This window comes from Ambystoma mexicanum, chromosome 14 (assembly GCF_040938575.1).
Source record: "Ambystoma mexicanum isolate Mex_15411 chromosome 14, UKY_AmexF1_1, whole genome shotgun sequence".
Lineage (NCBI taxonomy): Eukaryota > Metazoa > Chordata > Amphibia > Caudata > Ambystomatidae > Ambystoma > Ambystoma mexicanum.
Genome location: NC_090940.1, coordinates 168,969,742 through 168,986,761, shown reverse-complemented (window position 1 = coordinate 168,986,761; position 17,020 = coordinate 168,969,742). Strand labels below are relative to the sequence as shown.

General features: G+C 47.4%; 1 protein-coding gene across 2 annotated transcripts in view; it reads left to right on the top strand.

Moving 5' to 3' along the window:
* Positions 1-17,020, top strand: part of TMEM87A (transmembrane protein 87A) — a 522,872-nt gene that overhangs the window by 172,917 nt on the left and 332,935 nt on the right. For both annotated transcript variants that reach the window (XM_069638821.1, XM_069638819.1), the window contains exons 5-6: positions 11,330-11,383; positions 11,491-11,553. In XM_069638821.1, coding sequence (XP_069494922.1) covers positions 11,330-11,383; positions 11,491-11,553 — 117 coding nt within the window. The remainder of the gene's footprint in view (positions 1-11,329; positions 11,384-11,490; positions 11,554-17,020) is intronic.

The window sequence follows — 17,020 nt, the reverse complement described above, 5'->3', positions numbered from 1 at the left end:
GAAAGTGATCTCCTGTTTGGAAAGGCAGTCGAGGACGCACTAAAAAACGCTAAGGAGGAATTCGACACCCTCAAATCCCTTGGCCAGTTAACTACAAAACCACCTAACCAAAGAGGGAACGGCAATTTTCGTCGCCCCCGCGGCCAAAATTCCAATAGAGGAAATAGCTATTCCCACACCCAGGGTACACAGTGGAACACCAACTCACAACAGTCTACCCAGGGGTATGGTAGGGCTAGTAGAAGAGGACGTGGTAGAGGCAGAGGCAGCCCCAGTAAAGGAGGTGGCACGCCTCCACCAAAGCAGTGACGCTCATTTCAGGGTCCCTTCCCATGCAACCCCAGTAGGGGGACGAATATCCAGCTTCACCCAGGCATGGGAAAGGATAACATCCGACAGATGGGTGCTGTCGACGGTATCCAAGGGGTACTGTATAGAACTACTGCAACGTCCCCGAAACCACCCTCCAAGACAAAAAGTCCACTCTTTAGAACATCAAAAGATCCTCCTCGAGGAAATCTACAATCTGCTCCTAAAGGACGCGATAGAACTCGTCCCAGGACACCAGGTAAACAAGGGTATCTATTCAACTTACTTCCTTGTGCCAAAGAAAGATTTAACAATGCGCCCAGTATTGGACTTACGGCCTGCCAACAAGTATGTCAAGCCCCAAAAATTCCGTATGACCACGCTACAAGAGGTAATCCCGCTCCTAAAAAAGGGGGATTACATGGCAACCTTGGATATGAAAGATGCCTATTTTCATATTTCCATGCTCCCGGCGCACAGAAAATACTTGCGCTTCAAGGTGGACAGTCGCCACTACCAATTCAAGGTACTGCCCTTCGGGATAGCTTCAGCACCAAGGGTATTCACCAAGGTACTGGCGGTGGCAGCTGCACACCTACGCAGGGAGGCAATCCCAGTGTACCCTTATCTGGACGACTGGCTCATAACGGGGGAAACCCCAGGAATCTGCAGATCAAACATTCAGAGGACTATCGACCTCCTCCACGAATTAGGCTTCTCTATCAACGAGAAAAAGTCAAGTCTGGTGCCAAGCACCTCAAAACAGTTTCTAGGAGCTATCCTAGATACTCAGAAAGAATTGACCTTCCCTTCGGAAGAAAGAATTCGGAATATACTTCTGCAAATTCCGCATTATCAGTCAGGTCAACAGATAACAGTACGCAAAGCTATGCGGTTACTGGGCATGATGGCGTCATGCATTTACCTGGTCCCCCACGCGCGTCTGCGCATGCGTCCCATGCAGGAATGGTTGGCGAAACAGTGGTCTCAGGCAAGTGGTCAGTGGGACGATCTAGTGGTCGTTTCGCCAACACTCGTACAGAGCCTACACTGGTGGACAAGAGAGAATCTCGCAAAGGGGAAACCCTTTTACGATCCCGAAGTACAGGCAGTGGTGACTACAGATGCATGCCTGACTGGGTGGGGAGCTCACCATCTCCACCACACAGCTCAGGGCCTCTGGTCTCACTCAGTAGCCAAGAACCACATCAATCTGCTAGAGCTTCTGGCAGTATTCCGAGCGCTGCAGGCGTTCGAGCCCCATCTACTGAACTTGTCGGTGCAGATCAGGACGGACAGCACGACAGCCATGTTCTATCTGAACAAGCAAGGAGGGACTCGTTCGCCAAATCTGTCCAAGCTTGCCCAGAAAATATGGATATGGGCACTCAGACGGAACATATTCCTGTCATCGCAACATGTTCCAGGGGAGCTCAATTCCCTAGCGGATGCTCTAAGCAGAGACTCCCTCCCAGAAGAACACGAATGGGTCCTTCACAGAGACGTAGTAGAAGATCTCTTCTCTCAGTGGGGTTTCCCCACTATAGACCTATTCGCCACAAGCGAAAACAAACAATGCCCAGGATTTGCATCCAGGTTCCCCCAAACGGACTCCCAGGGGAATGCCCTGTGGATGAACTGGTCAGGGATGTTTGCGTACGCTTTTCCACCAACTCCTCTCATCAGGAAGGTGGTGTACAAGATGAACAAGGAATCAATGACGCTCATCCTAGTTGCTCCCATGTGGGCAAGACAACCATGGTTTCCACACCTACGCAGGATGGCGGTGTGCGAGCCCATCAGACTCCAGCCTGGTACAACCTTCTGTCCCAGCAACAAGGTCAAACAGTGCATCAGGAACCCAACTCTATGAACCTAGCAGCATGGCTCCTGAAGTCATAGAGTTTGGACATCTCAAATTACCACAGAGGTGTATGGACATTCTAAAAGAGTCCAGGAAACCAAGTACAAGACACTGTTACTTTGACAAGTGGAAAAGATTCGTTATCTGGTGCCAGAATAAACAAATCAACCCGGTTGATTGCACTCCTTCCAACGTTGTAACATACATGCTCCACCTGCTGGATGCAGGGTTGGTTTTTAACTCTCTGAAAGTACACCTGGCAGCCCTCTCGGCTTACACCACATCCCATAACAGGGTCTCGTGGTGGAAAGTACCAGTGGTTAAAGCCTTCATGGAAGGAGTAAAGAGACTTCACCCTCCTATTTCGAACCCACCGCCAGGATGGGACCTCAACGTGGTGCTAGCTAAGCTCATGGGCCCCCCCTTCGAACCCATGCATAAAAGTAGTCTCAAACACCTGACTTATAAAACGGCCTTCTTAGTAGCCATTACCTCCATAAGAAGGGTCAGTGAAATTCAGGCTCTGTCAGTGCAAGATCCTTTCTTTACTATCCACAAGGACAAACTGGTTTTACGCACACACCCTAGGTTCTCACCAAAATTCATATCCAAGTTCCATGTAAACCAGTCCATCGAGCTTCCGGCTTTCTTCCAAAACCCACAAAGCTCAGCTGAGGTGAAACTACACACCCTAGATGTGCGTAGGGCGGTCTTATACTATGTAAATAAAACCAGACCGCTAAGGAAAACAGATCAACTGTTTGTCTCCGTAGCTACAGGCAGAGAGGGGGATCGCGTCTCTAAGGGCGCTATCTCTAAGTGGATTATCAACTGTATACAGCTGTGTTACTCTCTTTCTGGAAAGACTCTGCCTTTTACGCCAAGGGCCCACTCTACTAGAGGCATTGGGGCCACTCTGGCTTTCATTGCAAATGTTCCCCTCGACACCATTTGCAAAGCAGCTACTTGGAGCTCTATTCACACTTTTACTCAGCATTACTGCATTGACACTCATTCCAAGACAGATACACAAGTGGGACAAGCGGTTCTAAGACACCTGTTTGCTCATGACCCTTCTCACATCCCACCTCCTTCTTCTGGTACTGCTCGCTAATCTATGCACAGCATGTGATCTAAGCAGATTCCACAAGCCTCAGAAGGGATACATTACTCACCGTAATCGTATTTCTGATGCTTGTATCTGCTTAGATTCACATGCGACCCACCCTTCCTCCCCTCCGAGAGAAGGCGCATGGTTGCTTGTAGTCCTACCTTTCTGTCTATCTGCTTGGACTATCTGTACTCACGCTACTCCTCATGCTACCTCATGTCAGGAAAAACACAATCTGGGGATCCTAGACGCATGAGGGATCATGGGTACAGTGGACGTCACACTAGGGATAGTATTACTGGCACGCCCTGTGTCGACGCCCATTTTCGACTTTCGAAAAACAAACTGTAATACTCTGCAGCTTCCACTAGATGTCGGCCTATGCACAGCATGTGAATCTAAGCAGATACAAGCATCAGAAATACGATTACGGTGAGTAATGTATCCTATATATATATATATATATATATATATATATAATTTTATTTTTATTTTTTTAAGCCTCTGCAGTCGTTCGATGTAAGCAGGAGCTAACTCTCAAGCGTTCGGGTCTTGGCATATACTGGACTCGCGTAACGTTCGAGAAAAGAATGTTACGCGATCGTATATCCTGTCCGCGCATGCGTGGTGCCTTCCAATGAGCTCGTATGATGTCTCCTGAGGGGAGTACGCGCTTTCGCGCACTTTTTGGCTAATGAGGGAATGGGTTCCCCGATGCGAGCGAGATGACTCGCGGGACGCCCATTCCCCTTGAACGTGCCAGTCTGACACAGAAAATCCTAGCCACGGGCGTCTCAGCAGAAATACTCACGCTCCGTTCTCTACGCGCCTGAATGCCTCGCACTGCGCTCGCGAGCTGAAATAAGGTTTCCTATGCGCTGGCGCTGCTATAGAAAAACACGCTAGTATAATGATTGTTATATCAAGTCGTATTAAATGTCAAGCGAAACCAACATTGCATACTAGCTATCCAAGATAAAATAAGAAACAACTAACTGTCGAGCAGCAAAAAAGAAGAGGAAAGGACCTAGGGGCTTTATACTTACTGGAGGACTGTCATTGGTGGACAGGAGAGAGGCTAATAACTACAGAGCCTCTAGGACTCTTGGGAGGGGGAGTTTATATCTACGCCCTTCATGTTTTGTTTTTGTTTTTTCAAGCCCATTGGGCATATATTAAAAAAAAAAAAGTTTAAAAGTGAATTTTTGAATTGTTGTTGAGCAGTAGAATAAAGATGAAAAGCATAATGCTCGCCTCCGGTCTTGTAATAGAATTGATTTCGGAACCTCCACTTTCAAGAAGTATGTGTTAGAATACATAGAAAAATGTGTTGACATCTGTAACAGCCAGACTGCATCAGAGGCCATGGGACGCCATGCGAACACCAAATACCCAGAAACAAAGGAGGGGCCCGCAGGAAGCAGTGAGGTGGACACTGGAGAAGCAAAACTCGAACCTGAACGTACGAGCCGAAAGGAGGAGGAGGAAGACACTGAAGGATGCAGTAATTTTGGTCGGGGGCAGACCTGGGTGCCATCCGCAAATTGTGTTGCCTGAATGCGGATCGTGGAAACCCTAACGCATGGCCGGTAGCGGGGTTGAGAAGTGGCGTGGGTCCTACGGGCAAGGAACGCGGAAACCACGACACAGGCGACCAGACGGAGCAAGGGTCTGCCGGCGCGTGCCGCATGTACCGCAGCACGAACGACCAACGGGGGAGGTTTTTGGGCCAAGACGCCACAAACGGGGAACGGAACAAAGAGAAGCAAAAGAACTGTATAACCTCACACTCGTAAAACAGAGAAAAGAGACCAAAAAGAAGGATATTAGAAGGTCTTTATCCTTACCAAAGCTAGGGACCTCTGACTGTATAAACCCCAATCTTCACCTCGTGGCAAATGGCGGGGAGACATCATGGCGACTGGGAGCACGGAAGGAAGGGGGCGGGGCTTGGGAGGGTTTTTATATCCTCGGACATAAGGAGAGACCTGATTGGGTCAAGAGAGGCCAGCCCCTATATAAAGCAAAGAGAGACGAAGGACTGATGGGGAGTTCTCTTTCTTGCAGAATCGGTTTGGAAGCGAGGAGACTACAAGTCCATACCAGTGGGTTTACGCAGAAACCCCATCAGAGTCATCTCGGCTGGAAAGAGAACTGATACTTGAATTAATATTTTCTTTTCATTTCTTAAAAAAAGTCAATAAAGACTGACTTTTGTTCAACTTACCTACCTAGTCCGAGTCTGTCACAAAATTATAACATGGTGTATAATGTTCCCCACGCATAAACGTCAGTAGAATGCATACGTGAGGATGTCATAATGTTTATATACACTCAAAATGGCACCCGACCATGCAGCATTTTACAAAGACGCTGAACACGGCTGGGATGGATCCCATCTTCTACAGTGGCATGCAACTATTCCCATCACTTCCTCCCTCAGTCAAGTAAATGAGGTATTATCTAATGCTACATGCTTTATGGCTCTTGGCCCAACCTATGCCCAAAAGGCATGTATAAACCTGATGCATCTCTGGGTTTCTATCCTGAGAACTGTTTCTAAGATGGTGGGTAAGTAAGCTAAAGTTCTGGTAAATTGGAAGGGATCCATTATAGTAGCAATCTTTTAGAAAGGTGATCGGTGTAACCATAAACGGTATGAGCCAATCTTTTTGCTAGATGTGGCAGCAAAATAAATTGTTTGGCAGATTTCTATAGGAAGAACTTCTGGACTTGGATAAGGAATTTTAACTGATTGAGCAGGTGTGGAATTTGTCCCCGATTGTCAGTAAAAACGCTCATGGATATGGATGCCTTCTGACTTTCATGAACCTCCCCAGCACCTTTGATTGTGTTGACTGTGCTCATGTGGGAACTTCTTAACCTGAAGGGTTTACTTCTTTCTATCCGGGATATTTAAAAAGAACCTCACTCTCAGTTAGACACCCCGCCCCATTCCTTTCTCCCAATCTGCAGTTTGTTCCCTATTTCCAGCCCTCTGCTCCCCCTCAAATTGCCGGCCCACTGCTCCCCCGCTGGCCCACCATTCCGTCAGTTTTCTTGCTCACCACTTCCTCTCTGCTTTCCAGCCCACTGTTCCCCCTTTCTGCGTTCTGGCTCACCGCTCCCGTTCTGCGTTATGGCCCACCGCTCCCTTTCTGCGTTATGGCCAACCGCTCCCTTTTTATGTTATGGCCCACCACTCCCTTTTTATGTTATGGCCCACCACTCCCTTTCTGTGTTCTGGCTCACAGCTCCCTTTCTGCGTTCTGGCTCACGGCTCCCTTTCTGCGTCCTGGCTCACCGCTCCCTTTCTGCGTCCTGGCTCACCGCTCCCTTTCTGCGTTCTGGCTCACCGCTCCCTTTCTGCGTCCTGGCTCACCGCTCCCTTTCTGCGTCCTGGCTCACCGCTCCCTTTCTGCGTCCTGGCTCACCGCTCCCTTTCTGCGTCCTGGCTCACCGCTCCCTTTCTGCGTCCTGGCTCACCGCTCCCTTTCTGCGTCCTGGCTCACCGCTCCCTTTCTGCGTCCTGGCTCACCGCTCCCTTTCTGCATCCTGGCTCACTGCTCTCTCTCTCTCTCTCTGGGTTCTGGCTCACTGCTCTCTCTCTCTCTCTCTGGGTTCTGGCTCACTGCTCTCTCTCTCTCTCTGGGTTCTGGCTCACTGCTCTCTCTCTCTCTCTCTCTGGGTACTGGCTCACTGCTCTCTCTCGCTCTCTCTGGGTACTGGCTCACTGCTCTCTCTCTCTCTCTCTCTGGGTACTGGCTCACTGCTCTCTCTCTCTCTCTCTCTCTCTGGGTACTGGCTCACTGCTCTCTCTCTCTCTCTCTGGGTTCTGGCTCACTGCTCTCTCTCTCTCTCTGGGTTCTGGCTCACTGCCCTCTCTCTCTCTGCTTTCTGGCTCATCTCTCTCTCTCTCTCTCTTTCCCTCTCTTTCCCTCTGTGTCTCTCTCTTTCCCTCTGTCTCTCTCTTTCCCTCTGTCTCTCTCTCTTTCCCTCTGCCTTTCTCTCTTTCCCCCCCCCTCTCTCTCTCTCTCTCTCTCTCTCTTTCCCTCTCTCTCCCTCTCTCCCCCTCTCGGCTTTCTTGCTCACCTCTCTCTCTCTCTCTCTCTCTCTCTCTCTCTCTCTCTCTCTCTCTCTCTCTCTCTGCTTACTTTCTCACTGCTCGCTCTGTGCTTAGTGGCTCACTACTCCCTCTCTGCTTCACCGCTCCCTCTGTTTTCCAACCCAACGCTCCTCCTCTGGCCCATTGCTCCCTCTCTGCTGTGTGGCGCACCTCTCTCTCTCTCTCTCTCTCTCTCTCTCTCTCTCTGGTCTGGCTCATCTCTCTCTCTCTGCTTTCTGTCTCACCGCTCTCTCTCTCGCTCTGCTTTCTGGCTCACCGCTCTCTCCCTGCTTTCTTGCTCACCGCTTGCTCTCCATGCTTTCTTGCACACCGCTCGCTCTCCCTGCTTTCTGGCTCACCGCTCCCTTGCTGGTTCATCGCTCCCTGTCAGCTTTCCAGTCCACCGCCCCCCCCCTGGCCCTCAGCTTCCCCTCTAGCCCACTGCTCCTTGTCTGCCCCACCACTCCCTTTATGCTGTCTGGCTCACCACCCCTTGCTGGCTCGCTGCTCCATCGCTCTGCTTTCTGGCTCACTGTTCCTTCTCTCTTCTTTCTGGCTAGCCAACAGGGGCAAAGCCAGCCTCAACATTTTTGGGGTGCTTGGTGGCAGTTTTGAAAGCTGATAGTGAAAGGGGCTTTTAAGCCTATTGTCCTATTGCCCCCTCCTCCCTCTCGCCCCACTACCCTCGAGCCCAGAAGGCTGAGTAGATATTACGCCTTTATTTGGCCTAACAGATGCATCTTTCACCCCTAAAGCACCAGAGGCATAGCCAATATTGTGTAACAAGTGGGGCGTGCAACTAATGTAGTAGGGCTAATCCTCTGCCCCCGGACAATGCGTAGGAATGACCGAGCATAGTGAGGGAGTGCAAACCAATCAAAGGACTTACAGGCAGTTTTCCCCCTGAGAGTATTTTAAACATGATGGGTTAAAATGGTGCATTTTACAGTGCACTCTCTGTGATGAATTAGGTAACAACCCACACAGTTTGCAATCGGCTTTGTAGGGGAAGACATGACAAAAGTCTGTTAGATGCCAAGTCACAAACAATGCACAAGAGCATTTTCCACGGCATTTTTACAATGGCTTTGCCCGCTACATGCCAGTACTCTACCTGTGTAAACAACAAAAAAACCTGTTCATATTGATTTTGCCCACACATGTCCATTCTGGTGCACCTGTATAAGCCAGTATTCCCACATAAGAACATACTCATGTTTATTTTCCCCTTAATGGCAATAATGATTCCCTCTGCACTTGCACCTTCTGAATGCTCACAGGGCTTAGTTACGGAACGCTTCTTGTCTTTCTCTTGATTGCTATTATATTTGCCTTCCGATCCTATGTTCCCTCCCCTTGTCCTGTGGGCGCTTTGAAACACAATTTACTTGATGTAGACGCGCCTTACAAATGCACAATAAATAAAATAAATAAATAACAAAACATGTTCATGCTAGCTCTGCCAATATATGTCAGTATCCCCTTGTAAGAACATACTCCGGTTGGATTTGCCTTAATCGCAGTTGAAAGAAAATCCATGCTACAGTAAGAAAATACATGTTCTTGCTGGCTAGTGGTGAAATAGCCCAGCAGGTTGAGAGCTTGCTGTTGTGATCTGAGTGTGACCTGCAGGTCACAGGTTCAAATTCTGCAAGGCCAACTCGGCCTTTCATCCTGCCGAAGTTGATAAATGGGTACCAACTTCGGTTCTGTGATAATTGCATGTGCGTATGTTCTCTGTACAGTGCTTTGGTGAAAGCGCTTTATAAATATCATATCATTATACAAATTGCCCCCATAAAAGAACACTCATGTTGTATTTACCTCCTAATGCAAGTAAACATGCCCTCTCCATGTAAGAACACTCAGCATATTGGCTTTGCCCTTAATACGAGTACATTTCCAGCCAGCCACATTGTTTTACCCTCTCCCCGCTCCAACTCCTCCTTCACATAACACTCAAGTTGCCTTTGCTTTGCCCAAAACACGCCAGTAAAACATGGCATTCTCCTGCCAAAATAAAGCTCCAATGCCCCTCGACAGGCCCCATACATATATACGCAGACACACACACACACCCATTCACCCACCAGTCCCGCACCCATACAGCTTATCTGCCATTCACCCAGAACCTTCACACTGCACTGTCATTCACACGTGCACTAGCACACATGTACACCATTACCACTGGATTCAATCATATGCGTGCACTTCCAGACATCCCCTCCATGTAAACATACACAACCTTACACACTACTTTGCAGAGGCACCTGTAAGCAGAAACTATTGCATTAGAGTACCGATAGTGAGAAATGGCATATGAGATGGGGCACAAAGCTTGAAGGTGTTTGGTTGTTTGCCCACCCATTCACTGCGTATGACCATGCGAATACCTATGGCCATTCCCACCCAGTTCCTGCCCCTCTACGCCCAAAACAGCTCCTTGTGGGAACGCTTTGAGCTTCTTTTAATCAAACCTTACCATCAAACTTTGCACTCCAAGTGCCTGCCATTGTTTTTTCCAATGCAGTCTTCTGATAGTTAATGACTTAATTGGAGCTGTAAACACAATTCTGGAGTAATAAAAATGTCTTATATGGGTGCGCCTTCAGCCACTCGATGTATTAGCACTGTGCGTGCCCTTCACTGAAGACCTGTTAAAAACAAGCATTGGCAAAGTGAACAGTTTTAGCTTGTGTAAAAGTATTAGGCATTTGCCAGGCACTGCTATTAGATGGCCAGGTACTCACACCATTTTGCACTGTCTACCATTAATACCCAGTTAACACCACTATGGCAGTGCCTGGCAAGTGCCTTTCCCATGCCTATACAAAAGCCCAAACTGTTGGGATTGCCAATGCTTGTTTTCTTAACTGTTTGCCTCCTCACCTCTCAGGCCCTACACTATCTATGCCTCTGCAACTCCATGCTATTTAGTTAATGCTGATTATTGGAGGCGTGAGCCACCTAAAAGCTGAGCCCAGCAGTTAAGCTTGTAACTTCAGCATAGGCGGTCTATTTGTATCCACTGGGCAGTCGTTTGTCCTCTGCCTCTCTTCCTTTTCTGCTGCCCCAGTCACGTTAATGACACTCTTATCTCAGAGATCGATGTATTTGCTTACTTTTAAAGTTTAAAAGTGAGTAAATAAATTGCTCGCCTAGGTGGGAAATGATGTCTTCTGCTTCAAATTAGCCTTCCCAAGCCCATGCCTGGCGCCTTGCATGCTCGCCGCTCCTTCTCTCTGCTGTCAGGCCCACTGCTCCCTCTCTGGCCCACCAGGGGTGGATTCGGGACCAAAAAGAGGCCCTAGAAATCATGCTCAAAGTGGCCCTATAGTACACATTTTCAGCAAACCCACCACCCTTTTCCTATGAGAAAGTGTGAAAATAATATAGTTTACCACATAAGAGGCCCAGGGTGCAGAGGCCTACTGGGAAATCTCCAGAGTGCCCCATAGGCCCCTTTCTGTATAATTCTTCACCTATATATTACGACTATTTATTTGTATTTTTAAATGCAACATTTGATTTAAAACAAAAAATCGCCGTTCCCGCTGATATTCATGCAAACGCCCAATTCCGCTTTTTTAAAATAAAACGCACCCAGCCGATTTCACTGTACCTTTAGCGATCAGAAAATAGCTGAAAGCTGGTGGGGTCTGTTTATTGAACTTGTTAAGACAAATCCTATTTGGTGGGGTTCCGACAGTCCTACAATGTATGAATGGATGGTTGTTGTTTCTTGTAAATGTCTATGGACTGTCTTTGTACCGCTCAAGAGCCGTCAGAACTCCACGGCGAGCAGAGAGCCCATGAATGGGCTCCACTGCATTGAATACAGTGCACAGTGTGTTTTAGGAACTAGTTCTCCTGGTTCACGTTGACTGCTGCCCTTGTGTAGAAGTTTCTAAGATGCCTTTGTATTTCTCTTTTTTTAAAGGTGTACTACAAGGAGTTTGTTCACATGACGGCCCTGACTTCGGAGAAACAGGAGGTAATTATGGAATGATGCCCACCGCTTTGACGTGGCGAGTTTGCACTGCAGTAATCCTGGCTTCCGTGCAAAGTTTCATATGTTGTCCCTGTATTTTTGTGTTCAAGGTTTTGAAAGATAAAGGGAATGGAACACATGCCTTGGTGTCAATGGAGAAGTCCGAAAAACCAGTGAGTACTTGACTTATGATTTAGAATGTGTGGTTCATACCAGTGCTTGGTATGCAGTAAATTGTGGTGCCTGCCCCTTTAAGGGCACACACGCGGCGGAGTGACACAACTTTGCACCACAACTATCTACATCAATGTGCATCTCATAAGTGTGCATTAAATGTGCATTGGAATAAATGAATTGCGTCTCTCTAAGGTAGCGTAGGTGCTCTGCTCCGTGCTAATGATCGGTTGATGAATGTTCTCGGAGTTCTTGGACTGCAAAGCCTCCTTTTAGTTTTGGCTATTTGGTGGCACTTTAGCGCCACCTATCAGCTAAAACCATTGAGGTGCATCATAGATAGTAAGGAGATGGGCTATGAGGAAGGACACAAGGCTTCCGAGCATTTTGTTATTTACCCACCCTTTGGCAACTCCCTGTGGCCATTCCACCACTACCTGCTCCCACCCTGCCCAAAACACACCCTCCTGGAATCTCTTTGAGCTGGCTCTATCATGGAGTAACTTGAAACTGTGTGCTGTGTATGACTTGTCAGTGTTATTTCTAAGCAGTGTTCCAAGAGGTAGTGACTTAATTGCCACTGTTAATGGGCTCCTGGTGTAATAAGATATCTTAACATGCGCAGTCTTTGCCACTTGATTTACAGGCAATATGTGTGTCCACATCTCTGTTCCTTGCACTGACGTCCTGTTCAAAACATTCACAAAGCCCAAGGTTTTGGCTTGTGTGTAGGTTCTAGATAGGCATTTGCCAGGCGATATTATATGCCAGGCACTGCATGTGCCCAGGTACTTGCACCATTTTTCAGCTGTAGCCATCCTACGACCAGGTAGTATCATTATGGCAGGGCTCAACACATGCCTATCCCTTGCCTCTTGTGAGCAACCAGAGAGTGTCTCACTCGCTAGTTCCCGGGGATCTCTCAGGTGGTCAGGGCACGGCCATCGCCTTTGGATGCAGACCCTGGGAGTGGACCAGTGCTGAAGGATCACCTGGGTGAGGGGTCTTCAGCGAGTGGACGCGAGGAAGCCAATGGTGAGACGTGGTATGCACCCCTATTTTATCCAACCCATCTTTTGTTTTAGGATGCCCCGAGGTCCCAACTCCCACCCCCCCCCTTTTACACAAACACTGGGCCGAGGAAGAGGGTGACTGAGAGTAACAACATTAACTTTCACACAGTGTACCGGCCATGTCACGCAAATCGGGTTAGACAATGTCAGGCACTTAATTCTAAGTGCATATACCTGATACCAATTAGCTCTCCTCACACAAATAAAAGGCAGACACTAAAAACACACTCTGAGCAAGACAGAACACGAGAACAAGCAGGGCTTCCGGGAAGAAGGCAAACCTGTTGGAGCAGCGCGACGGATCAATGGATGAGAGCAGCGGGTCGGAAAACCCCAGAGTTCCCTATGGGAGGTTGTTGCCTCCGACCGGCCGCGAGAGACACATGGAGATGGACAGATCCTGCAAGTGAAAACTGCATTGTGTTTCAAGGACGCCAGCGACCCTCCCCGGTGAACGGCAGAGTTGGGGAGGCGAGGCCAAGCCTTTGGTACTAACCTTGACTCATGAATTGAAAATCGTAAAGCAGAGAAGAGATGCGCACAGCCGGTGAGTTAGCAAGCGACCTGAAAGACTGGTGTGTGTTAAAGTTTGAAATAACATTTTATCAGAAGTGAAGGCGGCACGCGTGTGAATGAGACATGAGAAAAGGCAGACCTTAGAATGAACTTTGAAGTGAAAGACAGCTGCAAGTTCAGCGATACTAAGTAACGGAGTGGTCCAGCGAAGGGAAGTAGCTTACTCGAAAGTCTCTGTGAAAGGTGAATTGTTTGAAGCTAGAAAGCGAATCTACAGTAAAAGTGAAATAAAGAAATTTTACTCCTAGAGAAGGGGAGAGTGAAAGTTGAACTGTATATTTTGAGTCAGGGAGGGGGGGTTTTACAGCAGTTCGAAAAGTAAAACCACACACAATCGAAAGGGGTCAGAGCCCGACAGAGGCAGACCCAAAGTGAAGTAAGCTTGGGTAAAGTAGCCCCTTGCAAGTTTGTGGTGAACTTTGTTTTGAGAGGTTTTAAGCCCGGCAGGGGGGGGGACCTACGAGATCTGTGTGGAGCAAGGTCTGAGCCCGAACGAGGGGGACTTTTTGTGAACTGTTTAGTTAAAATGTTGTTTTGAAAATGAAGGAAAAGAGACTTGGCATGGAATGCCAGACAAGCGTCAATCCACTTGTTGGAACTGTTTATTGTGTCGGATTCTGAGCCAGAGAATGTCATCCTGCCTAAAGAGACAGCCTTTCTCTGTGAGGTCTAACGTGGGGAGAAGAGCTGGTTCATCCACATTTATTCATTTTGAGCACTGATCTTTTCTTTTGCATACATTTCTCCTTTTTACACTTTTTGTACAAGAGATAAGGCAGGCATTAGGTTTTGTTAGCATAGGCTATTTTGATTTGACAGACTGCACTAGTTCTAGGGCAGATTAGGAGTTTCTCCAACCCCAACATTTCAATAAAGGTTTTCCAAATTGTATTCATTGTGTCAGTGTCATACTTGTGATACCATGCCTCCCCTACACTCTGCTAAAGCAAATGCTTGTCACTTTTTGAGCTGTAGAATGTTGTTGTGGAGGTGGAAGGAGGTGGGGGTGAGGGGTTAGAGGAATTACTTAGTTGAAATGAGTACTAGATGTGACCAGGGATGCAGCCGCGGCTTGTTAGGCCTCAACTAACCCTATCAACATTGAGAAAGTCCTGTCTTGGTTATTGTCTCATTTACCAATGTTGGCAAGATCATAGCATACTCACTGACCCAGCTGTCACTCCTTGTTAAGCATTGCAGTAAGCGTGTTACCGCTCATCTCTATCATTTCTCTTCCTATGCATATAGATACATTGCAATCACACCATATCATGAGATGTTTTAGTGAGCGAGTCAGTGAAGAACATTTGGGTGTGCAAATCTCACAAACTAAAGTGCTGCTCAACATAAAATGAAACGCCAAGAGTTATAACTCACCAAGATAAATAGGAATTGCTTTAAAGTTACAGGAACAAAAGCAAGTTGTATTCTTTGTGGTGAGTCGGAAGAAGGAGTCTGACACATATTGGACATTTCTTCGGTTTTAATTCAAAATAATAAAGAAAAGGCCTACCTTATCCTATTGCTATACAGATGTTGCCTATCTAACTAAACTAACTAAAGCTGCTTGTCTGTCGTCAGGGGTTCCAAATAAAAAATGTACAAAACCTGAATCTATCTAACCCTACCGCTAAGACTAATAACTAAACGTGGCTGCATCCCTTTGGCAGTTTCTCTCTAGGTTTCACTTCAGGGTTTTCTTAGTTCATATATATTTCAGATATGAAAATACCACTCTCTAGAAACCAGTTCTTTAGAATGATCTCTTATGGTTCTCTGGGTCTTATTCATGAGCTCTTTCCTGTCCCCATGGGTCTGGTATTCCAGACAGTGTGGTACCTATCAATGTTCTCAGTAGTCTCCTTAATAGTTTTCTTAAGATACTCGCTTACTCTCCTTCCTCTTACTCTCTTTCCATTCAACTCTTCTGGGGTTTGATATATGTTTATCATGGATGGGGCACCACCACTGCTGGGGTCTCTCGGCTGGGCTCTTTTTCTGATTCCTTGGTTCAATGTGTAATCTTGGCTAACAGCACTTTTCAAAGTCCCTCATTAAGGGATCTCCCCACTCTTCAATAGTTAACTTTGGTAACTTTCTCCATCCTTCCCAAGATACTCTTTCCATCTTTTTCAAAGCCTCACATTCAATCTCGTTCCCCATGTTCCTTAGTATCTTGTGAGGTATGCACTTATGCGTTTTCACTGTCCCAACATCAATATTGTAGTTTTCGCAACTTCCTCCACTTAATATATGTTCCCCCTGCGACCTCACCCTTCTCCAGTCCGCCCTGGTACCATTGTTCGTCGTGGGGTCTGTTGCTTTGGTTCCATGTCTCCTTGGTCTGGGCTTCGCAACAGCCCTGCTCTCTGCGTTTCTGTAGGTTGGCGCACACAGCGAATACCGGCTGATGGGTTTCAGTCCTCCCGGTTCCACTGGTTTGGTGAATTTAGACAGGCCCCTGGCCCACCACAGTGCTTCTGTGGTCAAGCCACCACGTCGGACGGTCTTCCAAGCTCTGTCCTGACAACGGTTTATCAGTTGTTCGGGTTGGCGGTTCTCTGGCATTGCAGCTTGGTGTTCTCCGCTTCTCGGATAGCCACGGGCTCTGTGGCTCTACTTTGCTCTGCCCCTCCAAGGTGTAGCTACATCAGAGGGCTTCCCCTTGGTATGGCTCTTTCCTTTTCCTTCTTACATACAAGTTCAGTCTTAAAGATGTATTCCCTTTTCCTTCAGGTGTCGTGGTTAATCCAGCATTATCTAAAGCCAAACAAAAGGAGGGCACGTTATTCCTCACTGGAGGTAGTGCAATATATGCAGATATAGTCCTTGTCCTCTAAGGGGGGTCACTCCCAGTGAGGTCCCACTTGCCTAGACCCCTAGGGAGGGTCTTGCAGAGCGGGCTCACCTCCCTAGCCTCAAACGCGGTGGCTCCTATAAGGGTGCAGACGGAGGAGACTGACACACCGGTGACAATGTGGTTACTGACTTTTATTCACCAAGAAAATAAAGAGAACCTTATTTTCCCTACTTCTATGAGGTGTTTCCCTGGCAGAACTAAAATACTAATGGGTCTGTCAGAATGTCCTTGTAAACTAAAGAGTCCAACATCCTGTGTCAAAATCTCTAACTCTGTCCCTTAGACTTATAATCAAACTAGAAGGTTGTGTCAATGTTCTTGGTCCAGGAGACTGACTCCCATCTCCTGTTCTGGTTTGCAAGTTCTTAACCAGGGAGAATGACTTTACCTGGTCCCAATACTTCTCAGACAAAGGATTGTCAATCTTGTAACACTCTGTATCAGAAAAGTTCTCAGCCTAAGGGGAATTAATCCCTTCCCCTGGATCACAATATTCTGTGGGTTGATCCTTTTTGCAGATTCAACTACCAGTTGAATGACTCCTATCTCCTGGTATATTGATTTCACAATCACTTTACCCTCCGCTGTCACCAGGGGCAAGGACTCCCTTCACCTGGTGATCCTTAGGTTTCTCAGCAATACAGTTCATGCAGCAGTATGGTCCTCGACCCAGACTTGCCAACTATGGCCCACTTGGTTCTCTGGCTTGCCAAGTTCTGCCACGAGAAGGAGGACTCTGCTTTCTCTTTCTTTTTTTGTTGTTCTGCAAGGGGTCAGACATACGAGACGAACAAGTAGATCCCCTTCCCCAGGATTAATTCAGGATATTTCAAACCAAAGTTCAAAACAAGAAAGTTAATTTCAATAGCCAAGTTCTGCTTCAAATACAACACAAAGTTCGTTTCACTTCATAAGTCTTTCACTTGGCACTTGGATTGTCTTATTGCTAAACAGGGT